The sequence below is a fragment of the Thamnophis elegans genome, chromosome 7 (genome assembly GCF_009769535.1).
Source record: "Thamnophis elegans isolate rThaEle1 chromosome 7, rThaEle1.pri, whole genome shotgun sequence".
Taxonomy (NCBI): domain Eukaryota; kingdom Metazoa; phylum Chordata; class Lepidosauria; order Squamata; family Colubridae; genus Thamnophis; species Thamnophis elegans.
Genome location: NC_045547.1, coordinates 77,181,447 through 77,200,074, shown reverse-complemented (window position 1 = coordinate 77,200,074; position 18,628 = coordinate 77,181,447). Strand labels below are relative to the sequence as shown.

General features: G+C 44.5%; 1 protein-coding gene across 1 annotated transcript in view; it reads left to right on the top strand.

Annotated features, from left to right (window-relative positions):
• Positions 1-17,150, top strand: part of CRACR2A (calcium release activated channel regulator 2A) — a 55,426-nt gene extending 38,276 nt beyond the window's left edge. Inside the window, exons 14-18 of the mRNA XM_032221796.1 lie at positions 8,894-8,975; positions 11,799-11,913; positions 12,593-12,694; positions 15,732-15,808; positions 16,980-17,150. Of these exons, the coding sequence (XP_032077687.1) occupies positions 8,894-8,975; positions 11,799-11,913; positions 12,593-12,694; positions 15,732-15,808; positions 16,980-17,070 (467 nt within the window). The 3' untranslated portion in view covers positions 17,071-17,150. The remainder of the gene's footprint in view (positions 1-8,893; positions 8,976-11,798; positions 11,914-12,592; positions 12,695-15,731; positions 15,809-16,979) is intronic.
• The last annotated feature ends 1,478 nt before the right edge of the window (positions 17,151-18,628 follow it).

Below are 18,628 nucleotides of genomic sequence, written 5' to 3'. Positions count from 1 at the left end.
GTTAATTGTCCTCACCGTTAGGAAGTTTTTCCTTTAATTTCAGATTGCTTCTCTCTTTGATCAGCTTCCATCCATTGTTTCTTGTCCTGCCATCAGGTGCTTTGGAAAATAAATTGACCCCCTCCTCTTTGTGGCAACCCTTCAAATACTGGAATACTGCTATCCTGTCACCCCTAATTTTTCTTTTCTCTAGACTAGCCATACCCAGTTCCTGCAACCGTTCTTCATATGTTTTAGTCAGATTCCTAAAAGGGCAAAAAACCCCTTTTTAAGCAAATATGAATTCCTCTCATTCACATTCAGCAAAGGCCTGGCAAACAGTCTATCAAAGGTGAATTTATGACCACAGACCTTATCTAGCTTGGAAAGCTGCCATGTAAATATTTTCCAAATGCAGTGATGTGCAACCAGGGGTGGGTTTCTCGCCCCGTTCCAACCGGTTCGGTTGGAACGAGGCCGGCGGCGTCCTCGCGCGCAGCGCACGCATGCGTACTAGCGTCTGTGCGATGCTCCAGCTGCTCCTGGAGGATCACGCAGGCGCTGTATGCGTCCTGCGCATGCGTGGAAGCGCAGAATTCGGCAAAACCAGGTAAGGCGCGGGCGTGCGCGGGCGTGCAGGCGTGGGGGGGGCTTCGGGGTTCGGCGACCAACCGGATCGCAGGGACCGCCGCGAACCGGTTGAAACCCACCCCTGTGTGCAACGAAAAACTTGGCACAGAGTCTCTGAGATTTTCGTTCCTGAAACGAACGAACGAACAAATTGTTTCCTGCAAAAGCCCACTTCTCTTTCGCTCCTCTTTTATTTCCTATGGGAGGGGCAATCACCGTCCACCCGTGGCTTTACTCCCAAGTCGCCCCTGATTTCTGAGTTGTTCTTTCGTTCTGGCAGCTCTGCCCATGCGCACACTGGGAACAGGCTCCAGCTGTTCCTCTGCCTCGCTGCTGTCTAGCTCCATAGGCGCCTGATCACTGCCAGGCGGCCTCGACCCCGTCTCTGCCTCTGACACAGAGCCCTTGTCCAAGCCTTCCCCAGACTCCAGGACTGGTCCATGTTCCTCCCCAACCTCCTCACTATCCAACTCTGCTTCCAGCTCCGCTGGCTGCTGGCAGGCCACAACAAAGATTGGAAGACTGTGATCACATCACATGGCGTTGTATGTATGTATGTATGTATGTATGTATGTATGTATATAACTCGCTGGAATGTATGTATGTATGTATGTATGTATGTATGTATGTATGTATGTATAGGTATTGTGTCACAACCCCTGGTATGCCCAAATATGGGAGGGAGCATACTGCTTCCCTTTTCTGTCTATCGGCTCACTCTGGGAGCCATCCAGACAGAAAGCCATTTTTTTATGTTGCCTTGTTACATTTGTGTTGCAATTGTGCTGCTAAATAAATAAAGGGAGACTAGTATAGATCTGTTTCAAGCTATTTAGCTCTTATCAGCTAGCTAGCTATTTTTATATATATATATATATGATTTTTACAACCCCTGGTAAGCCCCAATTATGGGAGGAAGCTAACTGCATCATCTGTCAATCGGCTCGTCACAAGAGTCCGTCACGACAGAAACCCAATATTTTTACTGTTGCCTTTGTTATATTTGTGGTTTTTTTTATTTGTGCTGATAAATAAATAAAGGGAGACTAGTATAGATCTATTTCAAGCTATTTAGCTCTCATCAGCTAGCCAGTAAGGGTATGGCTAGCTGATGAGAGCTAAATAGCTTGAAATAGATCTATACTAGTCTCCCTTTATTTATTTATCAGCACAAATAAAACAACAACAACAACAACAACACACACACGCACGCACACACACACACACACACACACACACACACACACATATATATATATATCCGAAACATTGCCAAGACAATCTCAATGTTACACAGGAAAAGACCTGAATACAACAATATCTCCAGCGAGTTTGATGGCATGACATTGGTGGAATTTTGTGATTTTTGCCTTGCCAGTAGTGACGTGTGTGGTTTTATATGCTCCAAACACTTATTTGTGTGTCATCTTCACTATCCAAGGAATGTGCAGGAGCCTCTTTCAAGGCCACAGCTCAAATGAGTCGATTTTCCTCCTGTTTGGTGTTTTTTTTTTTTTCGTGGTCCAACTTTCAAAACCGTAGGTAGCTATTGCAAACACAGTAATTGCAGACAAATCTCCATTTAGATGCCAGGCTGGTGTCCCCTCCCCCCCCCTACTCAATTCACACTAATTATTGCTTGGTAACCCCGTACAATGTTGACATTTTATTTTCTGCATCGCATTCACTGCTTTAATCAGTCTGCAATGCTAGGGAAATTACACATTCTTTAATTCACACTAATTATTGCTGTGTTCAATTTTGACAATCTCCCCCCACCCCCCGGATTGCATTCGCTGCTTTGATCAATCTTCAATGCTGGGAAAATAAATTCTTGTAGGCCTTTGATCTCATTACTGTCAATGGTTATTTTGACAGTTCCGTTCCTTGGCGTGGTTGGTTATGAGCTTGGCCCATTTGATGTTCAAGAAGAGGTGAAAATTCCGACTTTAATCTTTTTGATCAGATACATCAAGTTGGTTTCTGATATATTGGTTGGTTGTGAGGAGAATTGTGTCATCGCCATACAGATAATTCTCGACTCATGACCACAATTGAGCCGAGAATTTATGTTGCTAAGTGAGAAATTTAGTGGGTTTTGCCCTGTTTTACGACTTTTCTTGCCACATTTGTTAAGCAAATCACTGCCGTTGTTATATTAGTAACCTGGTTGTTAAGTGAATCTGGCTTTCCCCATTGACTTTGCTGGTCAGAAGGTCGCAAAATAGGATCACATGACCCCGGCATACTGCTACCGTTATAAATGTGAGTCGGTTGTCAAGAAATATTACTTTCTAACCACTGAGCCGTACAGATAGATGATAGATAGCAATAGCACTTACATACTGCTTCATAATGCTTTACAGACCTCTCTAAGCAGTTTACAGAGTCAGTGTATTGCCCCCAACAATCTGGCCCCTCATTTTACCCACCTCGGAAGGATGGAAGAAGGTTGAGTCAACATTGAGCCAGTGAGACTCGAACTACTGGCAGTCGGCGGTCAACAGAATTAGCCCTGCCATCAGGACTCATAGGATACGGGGAGTTCTAGTCCTGCCTTGGGCAGAAAGACAGCTGGGTATCCTTGGGCCAATCCCTCTCCCACTCAGCCCTAAGAGGAAGGCAAGGACAAATCACTTCTTGGGAAATCTTGCCAAGAAGACTTAGAAAAAAAAAGAACTAGGTTCGAACTGCTGTCAGTGAGCAGTGAGTCAGCCTGCAATGCTGCATTCTAACCACTGCGCCACCACGGCTCTTTATGCTAACATGAGGGCCGTTGTGTGATAATTGGAGCAATCCTTGCAGGAATAGGACGGATGCCTCCTGCAGCATGCCCCCCCGCACCCCATTTTCGGCTGGCAGAGTGCTTCAAGAGGCCACGGAGGCTGAAAACAGGCCACGTGGTGGTACACGATGTCCCCCACACACCAGGGGTGGGTTCCTGCCAGTTCTAACCTCTTCTATAGAAGAGGTTCCACAAATCTACAGTGCCGTTTAGAACCGGTTCCAGCTCCCTCCCCCCCCCCGCCCCTCCGCACATCATCAAGATGAAGAGCGAGAGGAGGAATTCTGGGAGTTGAAGTCCACAAGTCTTAAAGCTGTCAAGTTTGAACACCCCTGGGGTTTTTTTTTTCTAAAGGGTTAGGGGTTCCTGCCAGTTCTAAGCTCTTCTATAGAAGAGGTTCCACAAATCTACAGTGCCGTTTAGAACCGGTTCCAGCTCCCTCCCCCCCTGCCCCTCCGCACATCATCAAGATGAAGAGCGAGAGGAGGAATTCTGGGAGTTGAAGTCCACAAGTCTTAAAGCTGTCAAGTTTGAACACCCCGGGTTTTTTTTTTTTCTAAAGGGTTAGGGGTGCAAGGGTCTGGTAACTTGACAGCTTTAAGACTTGCGTGCTTCAAATGCCAGAGTTTCTGAGTCAACATTTTGGTTGCTAAGCAAGAGCGTTGTTAAGTGAGTTTCACCACATTTTACAAGTTGGCCCTGCCCACCCAGACACATGACTGCCAAGCCACTCGCACCCAGTCACATGGCTGGCAAGCCACTCCCACCTGGTCACATGGCTGGCAAGCCACTCCCACCCAGTCACATGGCCGGCAAGCCACTCCCACAAAACAGGCCACACCCACAGAAGAGGTTCTAAAACAATTTGAAACGCACCACTGCCCCATACCCTGTTTTGGCTGGCAGAGGCACCGTGGGCTGGTCATTTGATATTTCCAGGCCGGCCATCCGGCCAAATCTAAGCACCCCTCAGGCTGCCTTGAGTTTGACATCCCTGTCCTAGACCAAGCCAAGTCCAAAAACGCTAGAAAATTCCTGGAAGCCTGGCCCTCTGAGAAATTAGCTATCAATAGACGTAAACATGTGCCTGTTTTTTGCATACATTTGCACAGTAGGCCAGACAAAAGAGACACTTGATCAGCCCAAAAAAAAAAGGGAATAAAAAGACTAAAACACCACCCTTCCAGCAATCAACACCCAGATGGGCGTAGATTAACTCCAAGATTAACATCAGACACAACAATCAAGAATTAAACAATACTCCAATCCAGGAACTCCCAAACAAGCTAACAGTAAACAGCCCACCAAGGACCATTCCCGCCTCTACTGGCAGAGCTCAAGGCTCTAGAATAGAAATTGAGAGCCAACCCCATCCCTAACATTGATGAGGTTACCTAGTATGGTGATGAAACGTTTGCAAGAAAACAACCAAGCTCAGGGAGCGCCAGGGACCCCTCCTTTCAACCCTGAGCTGCAAATATCCTCCTTTATCGAGCCAACTGTTCTTGGCACCTCGTTGGTCAGAAATTCTTTCCCTCCCTTCTGTTTTTTGAGGATGCCTTCACGAGCGGCAAAATGGTCCTTTGGATTTTTCACAAATGTATTCCTGATGTGGCCCTTCCTGCAAGTCTCTTCTAAGCTGCTTGCAGTGCTGGTGTTAGCAGGATGTATTGTTGTTGGTTTTTTTGGGAAGACAAAGAAAAATTACCCTTTGGACATCTGCATTCAATCTCCTTCCTCCCCCCCCCCCCCCCATTTGCCTGCTGCTTTAGCTGTTTTGGTCTCTCTTCTCAGCTATTTTTGCCTGAAAATGCTTCTTGGCTTTGTACATGGCAGGTGTCCCAGTGATGGCTGATCGGATTTCTTGCCCCAGTGTTCCAGGCGTCTTCTGAGTCACGCCCAGCAGTTCAAACCCCTTTTTCCCCCCACCTCAATTGCATGGAAAGGGATTTTTTTTTTTGAAACAAGGCTTTCATTTTTTGTTACCAATTTTAAATTATTTTTCTTTAATGAGAATTTTGAAAAACAAACTTTTACATATATTTACTTCCCTCCCCCCAACCTCCCCACCCCAACCCTCCCAACCTCCCCCCCCCCCCGACTTCCCAGAACCAATACAGGGTATAAATCTTTTAACAAAAACAATCTAACATATACTTAAAAAGAAAAAAAAGATAGTTAATAACATCTTTCAATTGAGCTTTAGCTCCTCCTTGCTAAACTAGCTCTAGACAATTTATATCATTCCTGGTCTTTAATCATAAGCTATCTGGAATTTCTTAGTCCCATATTTATTTTGAGTATAGTCAATTCATCTTCTCCACTCCAGGTTATATCTCTCATTTGAATGGTCCTTGAGATATGCTGATATTTTAGCCATCTCAGCTAGGTTTGTTACTTTCAGTGTCCATTCTTGAATAGTAGGCAAATCTTCCTTCTTCCAGTATTGCGCCACCAGCAGTCTAGCTGCGGTTATTAAGTGCAAAACCAGATAAGTCTCTACAACTATACAATCAGTAATTATACCTAACAAAAATAACTGAGGGGTAAACTTTTTTAAAATTTTAAATTCTTTTATAAACAAAGTGTTGCCCGGGTTTTCCCCTTTAACCTCCTCTCATACACATAATTCATTCTGCCTCCAGTGACATGCGGTCAGCTTTAGCCCTGGTGAGGCACTTTTTAGACTTGTGGACTTCAACTCCCAGAATTCCACAGCCAGGCATGCTCAGTTCCAATTTAAAGCGACAGCATGTTTCCCCCTTGCAAAATAAGTTTTCCCATTCTTTTTCTTCTCCCTCCCCCTCCTTCCTCCCTCTCTCCCTCCCTCCCCCCTCTCTCAAACAGACACACGCACACAGAGAACTTCGATCCCTCTCTCATTCACTCACTCTCAAACACAAACACAGAAGTTGGGTTGGATATATTTTCCAAAGGCTTGAAAGCAGCTCCTCTGCCATACCCCCCCTTCCCCTGCTGCCTTCCGATCAAACTTTTTGAATTCCTCCCCCCTCCCCACACGCACCTTTTCCAGCTGTTTCAGAGACGATTTCAACTCTGCTTCTCCCTGCCCTGCCCTGCCCTCCCCTCTTGAAAAGCCAGAGCTCTGTCAGACTGAGCTAGTTGCTCCCAGAGAACTCTAAAAAGCCTCTAAAAATGCCCTCTACAGGAGGCGAGAGAATACATGCCTCATTTGCATAAGGAATTCTTTGCTTGTTAACCCTTGCTTAACTCTTAAAAGGTGAAAAATTCCTTATGCAAAAGAGGCCCCTAGTTCTCTGGCCTCCTCCTAGTTAATACTGAGAGCAGACACCAAGCCACTGTGACTTGAAATCTGTTAGCAACTACCCTGGCTTTAATTAATTTAAGAAAATTATTTAAAATACTTTCCTTTCCCTGAGGAGGCTGGTGACGCCCCGCCTCCCTTGCCTCTAGTGACTGCATGTCCCTGTCTGCCTCATATTTCCATTTCCAATTTCAGCCGTATTATTTTCTTTCCATATTTTTCATCTTAAAACTTAATTTCTTCTGAATACGTAAACAATATCATTATTTGCCCCTTCAAGGTTAAACCAAAGGTAACATTTCATTTTCCACCTGTTATTCTATTTTACGATAGGTACCATACATCCTCAAATACAACGTTTATATAATAAGCATTTAACTTAATTAGTTATCCACAATTAATCATGTGAATATAATTCCCTCACATCTTAGTTGGCGACATACCATTAATAATGCTAACACATTTCATTTTATTTTACTGATATATCCCTTCTTTCCCTTCCTCCATTTCTAACCATTTTCTCTTGGTCTCTCAAAAATTCTATTTCTTTTAGGTTCTTTTCTTCACATAGAAAGGGATTTTGATAGCAGTGTTCCAATTATCTCAGGGGTTGCCACAAAGAAGAGGGAATCAAACTATTCACCAAGGCACCTAAGGGTAGAACAAGAAGCAATGGGTGGAAACTAATCAAGGAGAGAAGCAACTTAGAACTGAGGAGAAATTTCCTGACAGTTAGAACAATTAATCAGTGGAACAGAAGTTGCCTCCAGAAGTTGTGAATGCCCCAACACTGGAAGTCTTTAAGAGGATGTTGGATAGCCATTTGTCTGGAACGGTATAAGGTTTCCTGCCTAGGCAGGGCGTTGGAATAGAAGACCTCCAAGGTACCTTTCAACTCTGCTATTGTATTTGTATTTGATGGGTGTTGATTTTGGTGAGGTCAAACTTTGGTGGTGTTGCTTTCTCTTGGAGGTTACAGAATTTAACTCTCTTGTTGTTAGTTGTGAAGTCATGTCCGACCCATTGTGACTCCATGGACAACGTTCCTCCAGGCCTTCCTGTCCTCTACCATCCTCTGGAATCCATTTATGCTCATGCTGACTGCTTCATTGACTCCATCCAGCCACCTCCTTCTCTGTCGTCCCCTTCTTCTTTTGCCCTCAATCTTTCCCAGCATCAGGCTCTTCTCCAGGGAGTCCTTCCTTCTCCTTAGATGGCCAAAATCTTTGAGTTTCCTCTTCAGGATCTGGCTTTCTAAAGAGCAGTCAGGGTTGATCTCCTCTAGGATTGACTGGTTTGATCGTCTTGCAGTCCAAGGGACTCACAGGAGCTTCTCCAGCACCAGAGTTCAAAGAAGGAGTGGGTTCCTACCCAAACTGGTACCATTTTGCTTGCGAGTGCAATTTGCATGCACACGCTCACTCCAATTTCAGTACTTGGTGCCGAAAAGGTTAAGCATCACTGGGTTGGACTATAACAGGGGTAGGTGGGCATACTGCATGCACAATGCAATAAAAATTGTTCTGCGTATGCGCAGAAGCAAAAAACCCAAGATGGCGGCACCTATGGCGGCACCCATAGAAGTGGTTTGGGGGCGTGGCAGGCCTGGGTCGCTGCTGGTTTCAGCAACCCAGGCCGCCAAACCACTACCAGTTCAGTCGAACTGGTAGGAACCCACCACTCAATTAGAAGACCTCCAAGGTCACTTCCAACTCTGTTATTCCTTAAGAGAGCAACTACTTTAAGAAGATAGTAACTAAGAAGAGCAACAAAGATGATTAGGAGGCTAAAACGTATGAAGAACAGTTGCAGGAACTGGGTATGTCTAATGAAAAGAAGGACTAGGGGAGACATGATAGCAGTCTTCCAATGTCTCAGGAGTTGCCACAAAGAAGAGGGAGTCAAGCTATTCTCCAAAGCACCTGAGGGCAGGACAAGAAGCAATGGGTGGAAACTAATCAAAGAGAGAAGCAACTTAGAACTAAGGAGAAATTTCCTAGCATTGAGTAGAATTAATCAATGGAACCGCTTGCCTCTAGAAATTGTGGGTGCGCTCCATCACTGGAGGCTTTTGAAAGAAACGGGAGAGCAATTTGTTTGAAATTATACAGTGTCTCCTGCTTCAGCAGGGGGTTGGACTGGAAGACCTCCGAGATCCCTTCCAGCTCTATTCTGATCGATTGATAGAATTGGAGCTGTTTTGTCTTCTACAGGTGTGGATTATTCCATGAAAACCGTGAGCTTGGACGGCAGCCAGGTGGTGCTGCAACTCTGGGACACTGCTGGGCAGGAAAGGTAACCCGAGACCTTCTTATCTGCTTGCTGAGATCTTGGTTGGCAATGCCCGTGTGTGGTGTACTTCAGCCCAATTCCTGCGGAAGGTGTGTCAGTCCTCAAGGTAGACCAGAGTAGCAAACCACTGCCTATGTGAATGGCAAATCCCCAAAGATCCACCGGCTTCCCTCACCTGTTTTGACCCGTCTGCTGAGACGCTTTTACAGGGTGTGGCTGATGAACATGTTACAACTCCTTGGAGGGCTGAGAACCAACGGTGAATCAGCGGCCCTAAAATGGGCACAGCAGGCAGGAAGCCCTGCACCAGAGGTGCTACTCCTCATAAACGCTGATCAGTTAGGACTTCATTTATTGTAACAGCTACAATGACAGAGAATGGGGCCAGAGGTGGGATTCAGCAGGTCCTGACCAGTTCTGGAGAACCGGTAGCGGAAATTTTGAGCAATTTGGAGAACCGGTAAATATCACCTGTGGCTGGCCTCGCCCCCATCTATTCTCTGCCTTCCGAATCCCAGCTGATTGGGAGAGAATGTAGATTTTACAGTATCCTTCTCCTGCCGTGCCCACCAAGCCACGCCCACTGGTAGTAAATTTGTTTTGAATCCCGCCACCGAGTGGAGCACGCTAATAAACTTGTCAGCTGGAAAGCTGACAGCTGGGGCTGGAGACCCGAGCGCCACATGACGGATGAGCATCCGTTACTTGCCTCAGTTCCTGCCTGCCTAGCAGTTCGAAAGCATGCATATGAGAGTAGATAAATAGGTACCACTTTGCTGGGAAGGTTAACAGCATTCTGTGTACCTCGGTGTACAGTCATACCGGCTGCATGATCATGAGAGATGTCTTTGGACATTGCTGGCTCTCTAGGTTAGGAAACAGAGATGAGATGAGAGTCGGACACGACTGGACAGCAAAAAATTTTACCTTTAGTTTTTACAATGACAGACCCGTGCAAGTCTGAATGTGCTCCCTTTATCATCATGTAAACTAGGACGGGATTGGTCTGAAGCCTTTTCTCAAGTTAATTCCGTGGCCTGCACTCAGGCCCCTGTAAGATGGTCGTTGCCTCAGCAGCAGTTCTTTCTCCTGTCTGTCAAGGCCGTTCCCTTTGTCCCTCTGCTTTCCAAACCAGCTGTGTTTCCCCCCCCCTCCTTAAGCTAGGAATCCTGAAGGAGTTTTCTGTCCTTCAGCTTTTTACAAGAATTACGTACCAGAATATACCATATTTTTCAGAGTATAAGATGCACCGGAGTATAAGACACATCGAGGTTTTGAAGAGGCAAATTTAAAAAAAAGTTTTTGCACTCTGCAGACCTACCAAAAACGGCCTGTTTTTCGTGAAGACTGGCCCTTTTTTGTCAAAAAAAAAAAAAAGGGCATGAATAGCCTTTAGGAGGTTTATAGAGTGCTCCTGGGGGCTGGGGGGAGGCAAAACTGAGCAAAAAATGGCAGTTTTTTGGAGCACTCTGGAAGCCTCCTAAAGGCTATGCACAGCCATTTTGGTGAAAGGGGTGAGGTGTCAGGAGGCCAAAAATGCTGTATTCAGTGTATAAGATGCACCCAGATTTTCAGCTTCTTTTTTGAGGGAAAAAGGTGCGTCTTATACTCCGATAAATACAGTAACATTTCAAATTCGGCTCCTGTGCCAGGAGTCAGGGTCAAAGGTGGGTTCCTACCGGTTCGGCCCAATTCGGCCGAGTAGGTAGTAACTCGGCCTGCCACGCCCCTGAACTGGTTCTATTGGAGGCGGCACCATCTTGATTTTTGGTTCTGCACATGCGAAGAACAATCTTCATTGCAAAAATGTACTTTTCCCCCCTTTTCTAACATTGTACACATGCACAGAACTTTTTAGGTACAAATGCACACGCCGAACCGGCAGTAATGCCGGCAGCAACCCACCACTGGTCAGAGTTAAAGGGTAAAGTCCCGATGGGAGTGGGCGGCATACAAATTTTAATAAACCTTAAACCTTAAAGACTGGAGGAACTCAAAGGCCATACCAAGGAAATCATCTTCTGAGGGGGAAGATGCTACTTACTGGCAATTCAGCCTAATGACACCCCCCCCCCCCCCAGGTGCAGCTTAAATCTTAGACATTCAGTTTGGTTACAGGTGTGGTTTCCTTTGAAGAGCGGTTTAAGAGCAGTTCAAAAAGAAATCGGGATTCTGACTGAATGTTTAAAAAGAAAACTTTTCTCAACAGTCAGAGCAAATTTGAACTACCGGCCAAGAGGGGTAGGTGGGCTTTTCTGTTTGCCAGGTGTGTTCAAACACAGTGTCAGGCCTGCGGTTATATTCCTTTTAGGGTTTTTGGCCTGTCACACTCTCTCTTATTTCATTATGCTGTTTCATTAGTGTAGTAATTGGGAGGGGGAATAGAAAGGAGTAGAATTGTGGAATGCGTTGTTGTCATTCCTTTCTAGAAGCCCAAGGTCATTTTTGGTTTCTGCACCTCTGCACCTGACCGGAACTAGATGGGTGGAAATGCCAGCATGGGCGAAGAAGATTGGACCATGTGATGGATTTATGGGTGTGGGGATAAGATCATGAACTTTCAACTGGGTGGAATCCCAGGAAGCTTTTAGATTTGGGATTTCCACAGTTTGTTGCCAACATGGCACGTCTTATTAAATTGGAACTTTAAGGATAGCCCTGCCTTGGACTCTGATTTAATTCTGCATGGTAGTTGGAACGCTGACACCCAGATTAGACCCCCACATCTCTAGAATGTTTTAAATTGAATTGAGTTTGGACCCAGCAGGGATGATGGCTGGGTTTGATGGCTCCTTTCTGTTCCCCGTTCCGTAAAATCATTTCCAGGTATCGCAGCATCACGAAGCAGTTCTTCCGGAAGGCCGACGGTGTTGTCGTGATGTACGACGTAACGGCACAAGTCACTTTTGTGTCTGTAAAGCAGTGGTTGGTGAGCGTCGAGGTAAGTCTGATTTAGTTTAAATTCTCCTGCGTTTCGTCTTTTATTTAATTTTTTTCAAGTACTCCTCAGTTCCACCGGTCCTCTTAGACCCGTGATGGCGAACCTGCCACGAAGAGCCCTCTCTGCAGGCACGCGAGCTGTCGTCCCAGCTCAGCTCCACCTCCCGCCAGCCAGCTGATTTTCTGGTCTCTGCGGTGCATGCATGGGGGTGGGGCATGTGCAGGAGATGCGTGCGCATGTGCGTGGGGGCGCAGGGTCGTGCATGCACGCGCGGGGGTGGGAGGAGCGGGGAGTTGCGGCATGCCTCCCCAAGGTGCATTTCTCCTCCCTGGAGGCTGGAGGGAGGCCTACTTATACCCAAAATAGAGTGCAAGAGGGAGGGTCAGACACACATGCGTGGGGATGGGGAAGGGAGTATGGTTCAGCCGAACCACTAGGAACCCACCACTGTACTGAATAAAACTCCGCATTGGTGACAGGAATGGCATCTGGCCAGTAAACGCTCTGCTAGCTTTATTCAGTTGCCCAGACTCAACCTCGCAAGGTTAAAAGATGATGATGATTCAGAGCTTGTTGGTAGCCTAATGAACGCTTCCGTTTGTCGGTTTGGGGATTGTTTTCTTCACGTCTTCCTGCCGGAAAAGCCTCTCTCCTTCAATTGCTTTTCCTTATTTCCTAGGAGGCCGCTGGAGAGAACATCCCCATCCTTTTGCTGGGCAATAAAGTCGATAAGGAAAAAGAACGAGAGGTTCCAAAGAGATTGGGGGAACGTCTAGCTAAGGTACAGCAAGAAGAGGGAACACTGGGTAATCCAGGCGTAAAATAAATATTCCGTTAGCACACAGCCCCGGAAACCACTTCTTAATTTATTCAGTGACTCTCTTCCTTCTCCTATTGAGGTTAGGGATAGCCTTAGAAATATGGAACCCCACTGTTCCTATGATTGTCATAAGTAAATATGCTTATTCTGCTACATCTTGTTTTTCCCGGTAGTAGTAGGGGAAATATCCCTTGATTTAGTAGCTTATTTCAACAAAAGCCTGGGGAGCTGTTAAATTATCTACCCACTGAGCTGCTAACTTCCTAATCAGAGAATTTCGGAGGTCTCCTTTCCTTCCTAGTTTGGAGCAGATTCTCGTGTTCCTAAAAGTCATTACAGAATGCAATGGAATGGAATTAGAATTAGGAATAGAATAGAATGGGATGGGATGGGATGGGATGGGATAGGGATAGGAATAGAACTAGAACTAGAACTAGAACTAGAACTAGAACTAGAACAGAAAGAATAGAATAGAAATAGAATAGAATAGGAATAGGAATGAAATGGAATAGAATTAGAATAGAATAGAAAGAATAGAATAGAAATAGAAAGAATAGAATAGAATAGAAATCAAAATAGAATAGAAATAGAAATAGAAATAGGAATGGAATGAAATGGAATAGAATTAGAATAGAATAGAAAGAATAGAAATAGAATAGAATAGAATAGAATTCGAAATAGAATAGAAATAGGGAATGAAATAGAATTAGAATAGAATAGAATAGGACTTTGGAGGTCTTCTAGTCCAGCCCCCTGCTCAAGCAGGATAACCTATATTATTTCAGACAAGTGGCTGTCTCTAGTCTCTTCTTAAAAAACCTCCAGTGATGGAGCACCCACAACTTCTGGAGGCAAGTTGTTCCACTGGTTGATTGTCCTCACTGTTAGGAAGTTTCTCCTTAGTTTTAAGTTGCTTCTCTCCTTGATTACTTTCCACCCATTGCTTCTTATCCTGCCTTCTGGTGCTTTGGAAAATAGCTTGACCCCCTCTTTGTGGCAGCCCCTCAAAGACAGAAATACTGCTCTCCTGTTCCCTCAAGTCCTTCTTTTCTCTAGACTATCCAAACCAAAACCCTGCAGCCGTTCTTTGTCTGTTTTAGTCTCCAGGCCTTTGATCCTCTTAGTTGCTCTTCTCTGCCCTTTTTCCAAGGTCTCAATATATTATTTCGTAGTAGGGTGACCAAAATTGGTGGCATTATTCCAGGTGTTGCCTTACTAGGGTTTTACAAAGTGGTGCTAGTATTTCGCATGATCTTGATTCTACCGCTAGTCCTTGACTTACAACAGTTCGTGTAGTGGCCATTCAAAGCTACAACGGCGCTAAAAAAAGTGTCTGATAACCGATTCTCAGATTTGTGACCATTACAGCATCTCTGTGGTCACGTGATCAAAATCCGGGCGCTTGGCAACTGGCATGTATTGTGACAGTTGCAGCATCCCGGGGGGCATGTGATCCCCCTTTTGCGACTCTCCCAGCTGGGCTTCCAACAAGCAAAGCCGACGAGAAAAGGGAGATTCACTTAAAGTCTACTTGACTCACTTTACAACTGCAGCGATTTGCTTTACCGCGGCAAAAATGGTTCTACTACTCACTTAACAACTGTCTCGCTTAACAACAGAAATGTTGGTTCCAATGTAGTCGTAAGTCGAGGACTACCCGTACTGTACAAGTACCAATGGAGATTTCCTTCCTTATGGATGAATATCAGGGACAGAGATGGTATTATATCAGTTTGGACCAGTTTTACTCGAAACCGGTAGCGGAAATCACCGGTGGCCCCAGCTCTATGGCATCCCATTTAGGTCCTTTTGTAGCCCAAAGCACGCTCACATTTGCAAATGGGTAGGGAAGGTAAGTGAATACCATCCCTGGTCAGGGACGATGGTTCTTGTCCTTCCAGCACTCTCCGAAAGAAAAATCGAGCAAGGCAGTCCAGAGATTTCCCAGAAATCCTTTCAAAGAGATCAGATAAGCATTTCATCTTCAGAAAAGCATCCTCCCTCTCTCCTCCTTGGCTGGGTGAATGATAATCATGTTTTATTAACACTGTTTTGTTCTCTTCCCCACTTCTTTTTATCTGAGATGCGCAACTCCTTCCTTTTGATCCCTTCCTTTTGAGCACAGATTATCCTTCGGTTGCCGTATCGCCATCCTGGGAGTCTTCTTTACATTATAACCATTCAATCGTATTTGTCTTGACTTAATCGAGAATTCAAGGTCGTTTCCCACACTCCAAGTATTAGCGTGCATACAAGGACGGCCCGTGAATTTTTATTTTTAATTGAAAAAAAATGGGTTTTTAAAAAAACCCTCTGTTATAGCCACATTCTTATTTTCTTGTTCAGGTTTTTCTTTCCACTAAACTTTTATCAGGCTGATATATAATATATATGTCAGGGTGTTCTGTATATATAAAACTATACAGTATATACAGCATCTTTTATTGTTTTTGTTGTGAGTATTGCTTTGAGGCTGTCAAAATCAGCTGGTCTGCAGCTGTAGAGGAAGTCCAAATTATCTCTCAAAGTCCCCGTAACAGAATAACAGAGGTGGAAGGGACCTTGGAGGTCTTCTAGTCCAACCCCCTTCTGAAGCAGGAGAGCCTATACTATTTCAGACAAATGGCTATCCAACATCTTCTTAAAGACTTCCAGGGTTGGGGCATTCACAACTTCTGGAGGCAAGTTGCTCCACTGATTAATTGTTCTAACTGTCAGGAATTTTCTCCTTAGTTTTAGGTTGCTTCTCTCCTTGATTAGTTTCCACCCATTGCTTCTTGTTCTACACTCAGCTACTTTGGAGAATAGCTTGACTCCCTCTTCTACCCTAGGGAGTGGTTAGACCATGAATTCACTGGCTGTATCTTCCATGTTTGAATTGTAGGGGCCCTTGTGATGTCTTGCTTCTGGTTCCTTTCTTTGCAGAAAAAAAAAACTACCATTAAGAATCTTTTAATTTTAGGCAATCTTTTTTTCCCCTCCCCCTGCTCTGTTCTAGGATTACAGCATACTTTTTTATGAATGCAGCGCCTTAACAGGGGAGAACACCAAAGCATCTATATTGCACTTGGCCAGGTAAGGAAAAGAGGACTTGAGTCAAGTCAGAAAGTGATAGGACAATCTCCTATCTATCTATCTATCCATCTATCTATCTATCTATCTATCTATCTATTTATCTATCTATCTATCATCTATCTATCTGTCACCTGTTTTCTATCATCTCTCTCTCTGTCTGTTTGTCTGTCTGTCTACCTGCCTACCTACCGCCTGTCTGTCTGCCTATCATCTATATCTATCTATCTATCTATCTATCTATCTATCTATCTATCTATCTATCTATCTATCTATCCTATCTATCTATGTATCTATCTATGTATCTATCTATCCTATCTATGTATCTATCTATCGTCTATCTATCTATCTTCTATCTATCCTATCTATGTATCTATCTATCATCTATCTATCTTCTATCTATCTATCTATCTATCTATCTATCTATCTATCTATCTATCTATCTTCTATCTATCTTCTATCTATCTATCTATCTATCTATCTATCTATCTATCTATCTATCTATCATCTATCTACCATCTGTGTCTGCCTATCATCTCTCTTTCTCTTTCTGTCTGTCTGTCTACCTACCTATCTACCTACCTACCTACCGCCTGTCTGTCTGCCTATCATCTATCTATCTATCTATCTATCTATCTATCTATCTATCTATCTATCTATCATCTATCTATCTATCTATCTATCTATCTATCTATCTATCTATCGCAGACTGAGCTCTCAATACAGCTGGAAAAGGTTCATTTTAATGTCCAATGGGATGGATTCTTAGCACCCATAGTGAAGGTCTTTCCATCATTTTCTACTTTTAACGCACTCACACATGACTAATTGGTGAAATTGTTTCACTCAGAGGGCTGTGGCATTCGTGGGAAACATGCCTCTGAACAATCACAACCACAAACCCTCTTCGATTGGGAGCCGCCCGGAGTTGGCTGAAAGATAAGCAGCCATATAAATGTTTTAAGTAAATAAAATAAATAATAAATGAAGGGGCCCCGTGGTATTTCTGCATCAGAGACGGTCTGTCTCCGGATTCGAAACGCTGGAGAGAAGCCAGGCCTCCACGCGTGTTTCCAAAGAGGCATGTGGAGAGCTGCGGCTGGAAACGAGGGTAGAATAGATGGTCCAGCTTGTTAAAAGACAATTCCCCTCCATCTGCTTTTGTCTCCCATAGGATTCTAAAAGAGCAGGAAGACAACGAGAAAGAAAAAACTATTCAGCTTCAGCAACAGCCTAAAAAAACAACGTGCTGTTCCAGGCAATAAAGCACAGCGTAGAACTCCCTTTAATAAATAAACACACAACCCATTTTCATCTCTCTTACACTACGGAGTCCTGGATTATATTGTCAGGCATTGTTTATGGCTTTTACAGGACTGTCAGCCATTTTTCCTCTGGTTCGAATTGAAATTTTTACAAAATGGATTACAAAATAACATGAGCTGGAAGGGGCCTTGGAGTTCTTCTAGTCCAACCCGCCTGCTCAAGACAGGAGACTTTATTCCATTCCGGATAAATGACTGTCCAGTCTCTTCTTAAAAATCTCCAGTGGTGGAGCATCTACAACTTCTGGAGGCAAACCATTCCACTGGTTAATTGTTCTCACTGTCGGGAAATTTCTCCTTAGTTCCAAGTTGCTTCTCGCCTTGATTAGTTTCCATCCATTGCTTCTTCTCCTGTCCTCAGGTGCTTTGGAGAATAGGTTTGCCTGGATCTTTGTGCCCAGCTCCTCAAATATTGGAACACTGCTATCATGTCCCCCCACTCCTCCTTTTCATTAGATTAGACCAGGGGTCAGCTACCTTACAACACTCAAAAAAGGTCCTAACCAGAAGTCCGCGTTCAATTCTGGAGCCGACCGGATGTACGGTTCCCCCTCCATAGAGTCTTCTCCTAGCGCGGCATCCTTTTTCCTCCACCAGTCCTAGCCGAAAGCCCTATCAATTCTGGAGCCAACTGGCGACAGGAGCTGCAGCAGAGGAATGAAAGAGCCACATGCGGCTCCAGAGCCACAGGTTGCCGACCCCTGGATTAGACATATCAAGTTCTTACAAAACCATTCTTCCTATGTTTTAGCCTCCCGCCCCCTGATTTGTTGCTCTTCTCTATGTTACAACATCTTGGATGAAAATATGGAAGATGATTGGTAATCAATTGTACTAAGAACAATGCCTCAAGAGAAGAAGGAATCAGGTGTGCGTGTGTGCCGCAACCTTTCCATTGACCTGAATTCATACATTTGCAATGTAATGTTATGGTAAGCTCACCTGCCACCAAACTCTGTAATTAACTGTGACTTGGAAAACAGAGACGCCTTGAACCAGCAATATATCATTTCTTTCCCCACCATAAATATTTAGGAAGAAAGGGAAATGTGTGAGGACGTCCAGACTTCACTGGACTTTAACCTGCAGGAGTGTAAGAGAACAGAATAAGAGAGTTGGAAAGGACCTTGGAGGTCTTCTAGTCCAACCCCCTGCTCAAGCAGAAGACTTTACATCATTTCAGGCAAACAGTTGTCCAATCTCTCCTTGAAAACCTGCAGAATTTTCTCCTTAGTTCTAAGTTGCTTCTCTCCTTGATTAGTTTCTACCCATTGCTTCTTGTTCTGCCCTTAGGTGCTTTGGAGAATAACTCAACTCCCTCTTCTTTGTGGCAGCCCCTCAAATATTGGTACACTGCCATGTCATCCCTAGTCTTTCTTTTAATTAAACTAGACATGCCCAATTTCTGCAATCGCTTTAGCCTCCAGGCCCCTAAACATCCTTGTTGCTCTTCTCTGCACTCTTTCTAAAGTCTCCACATCTTTTTTTACATCATGTT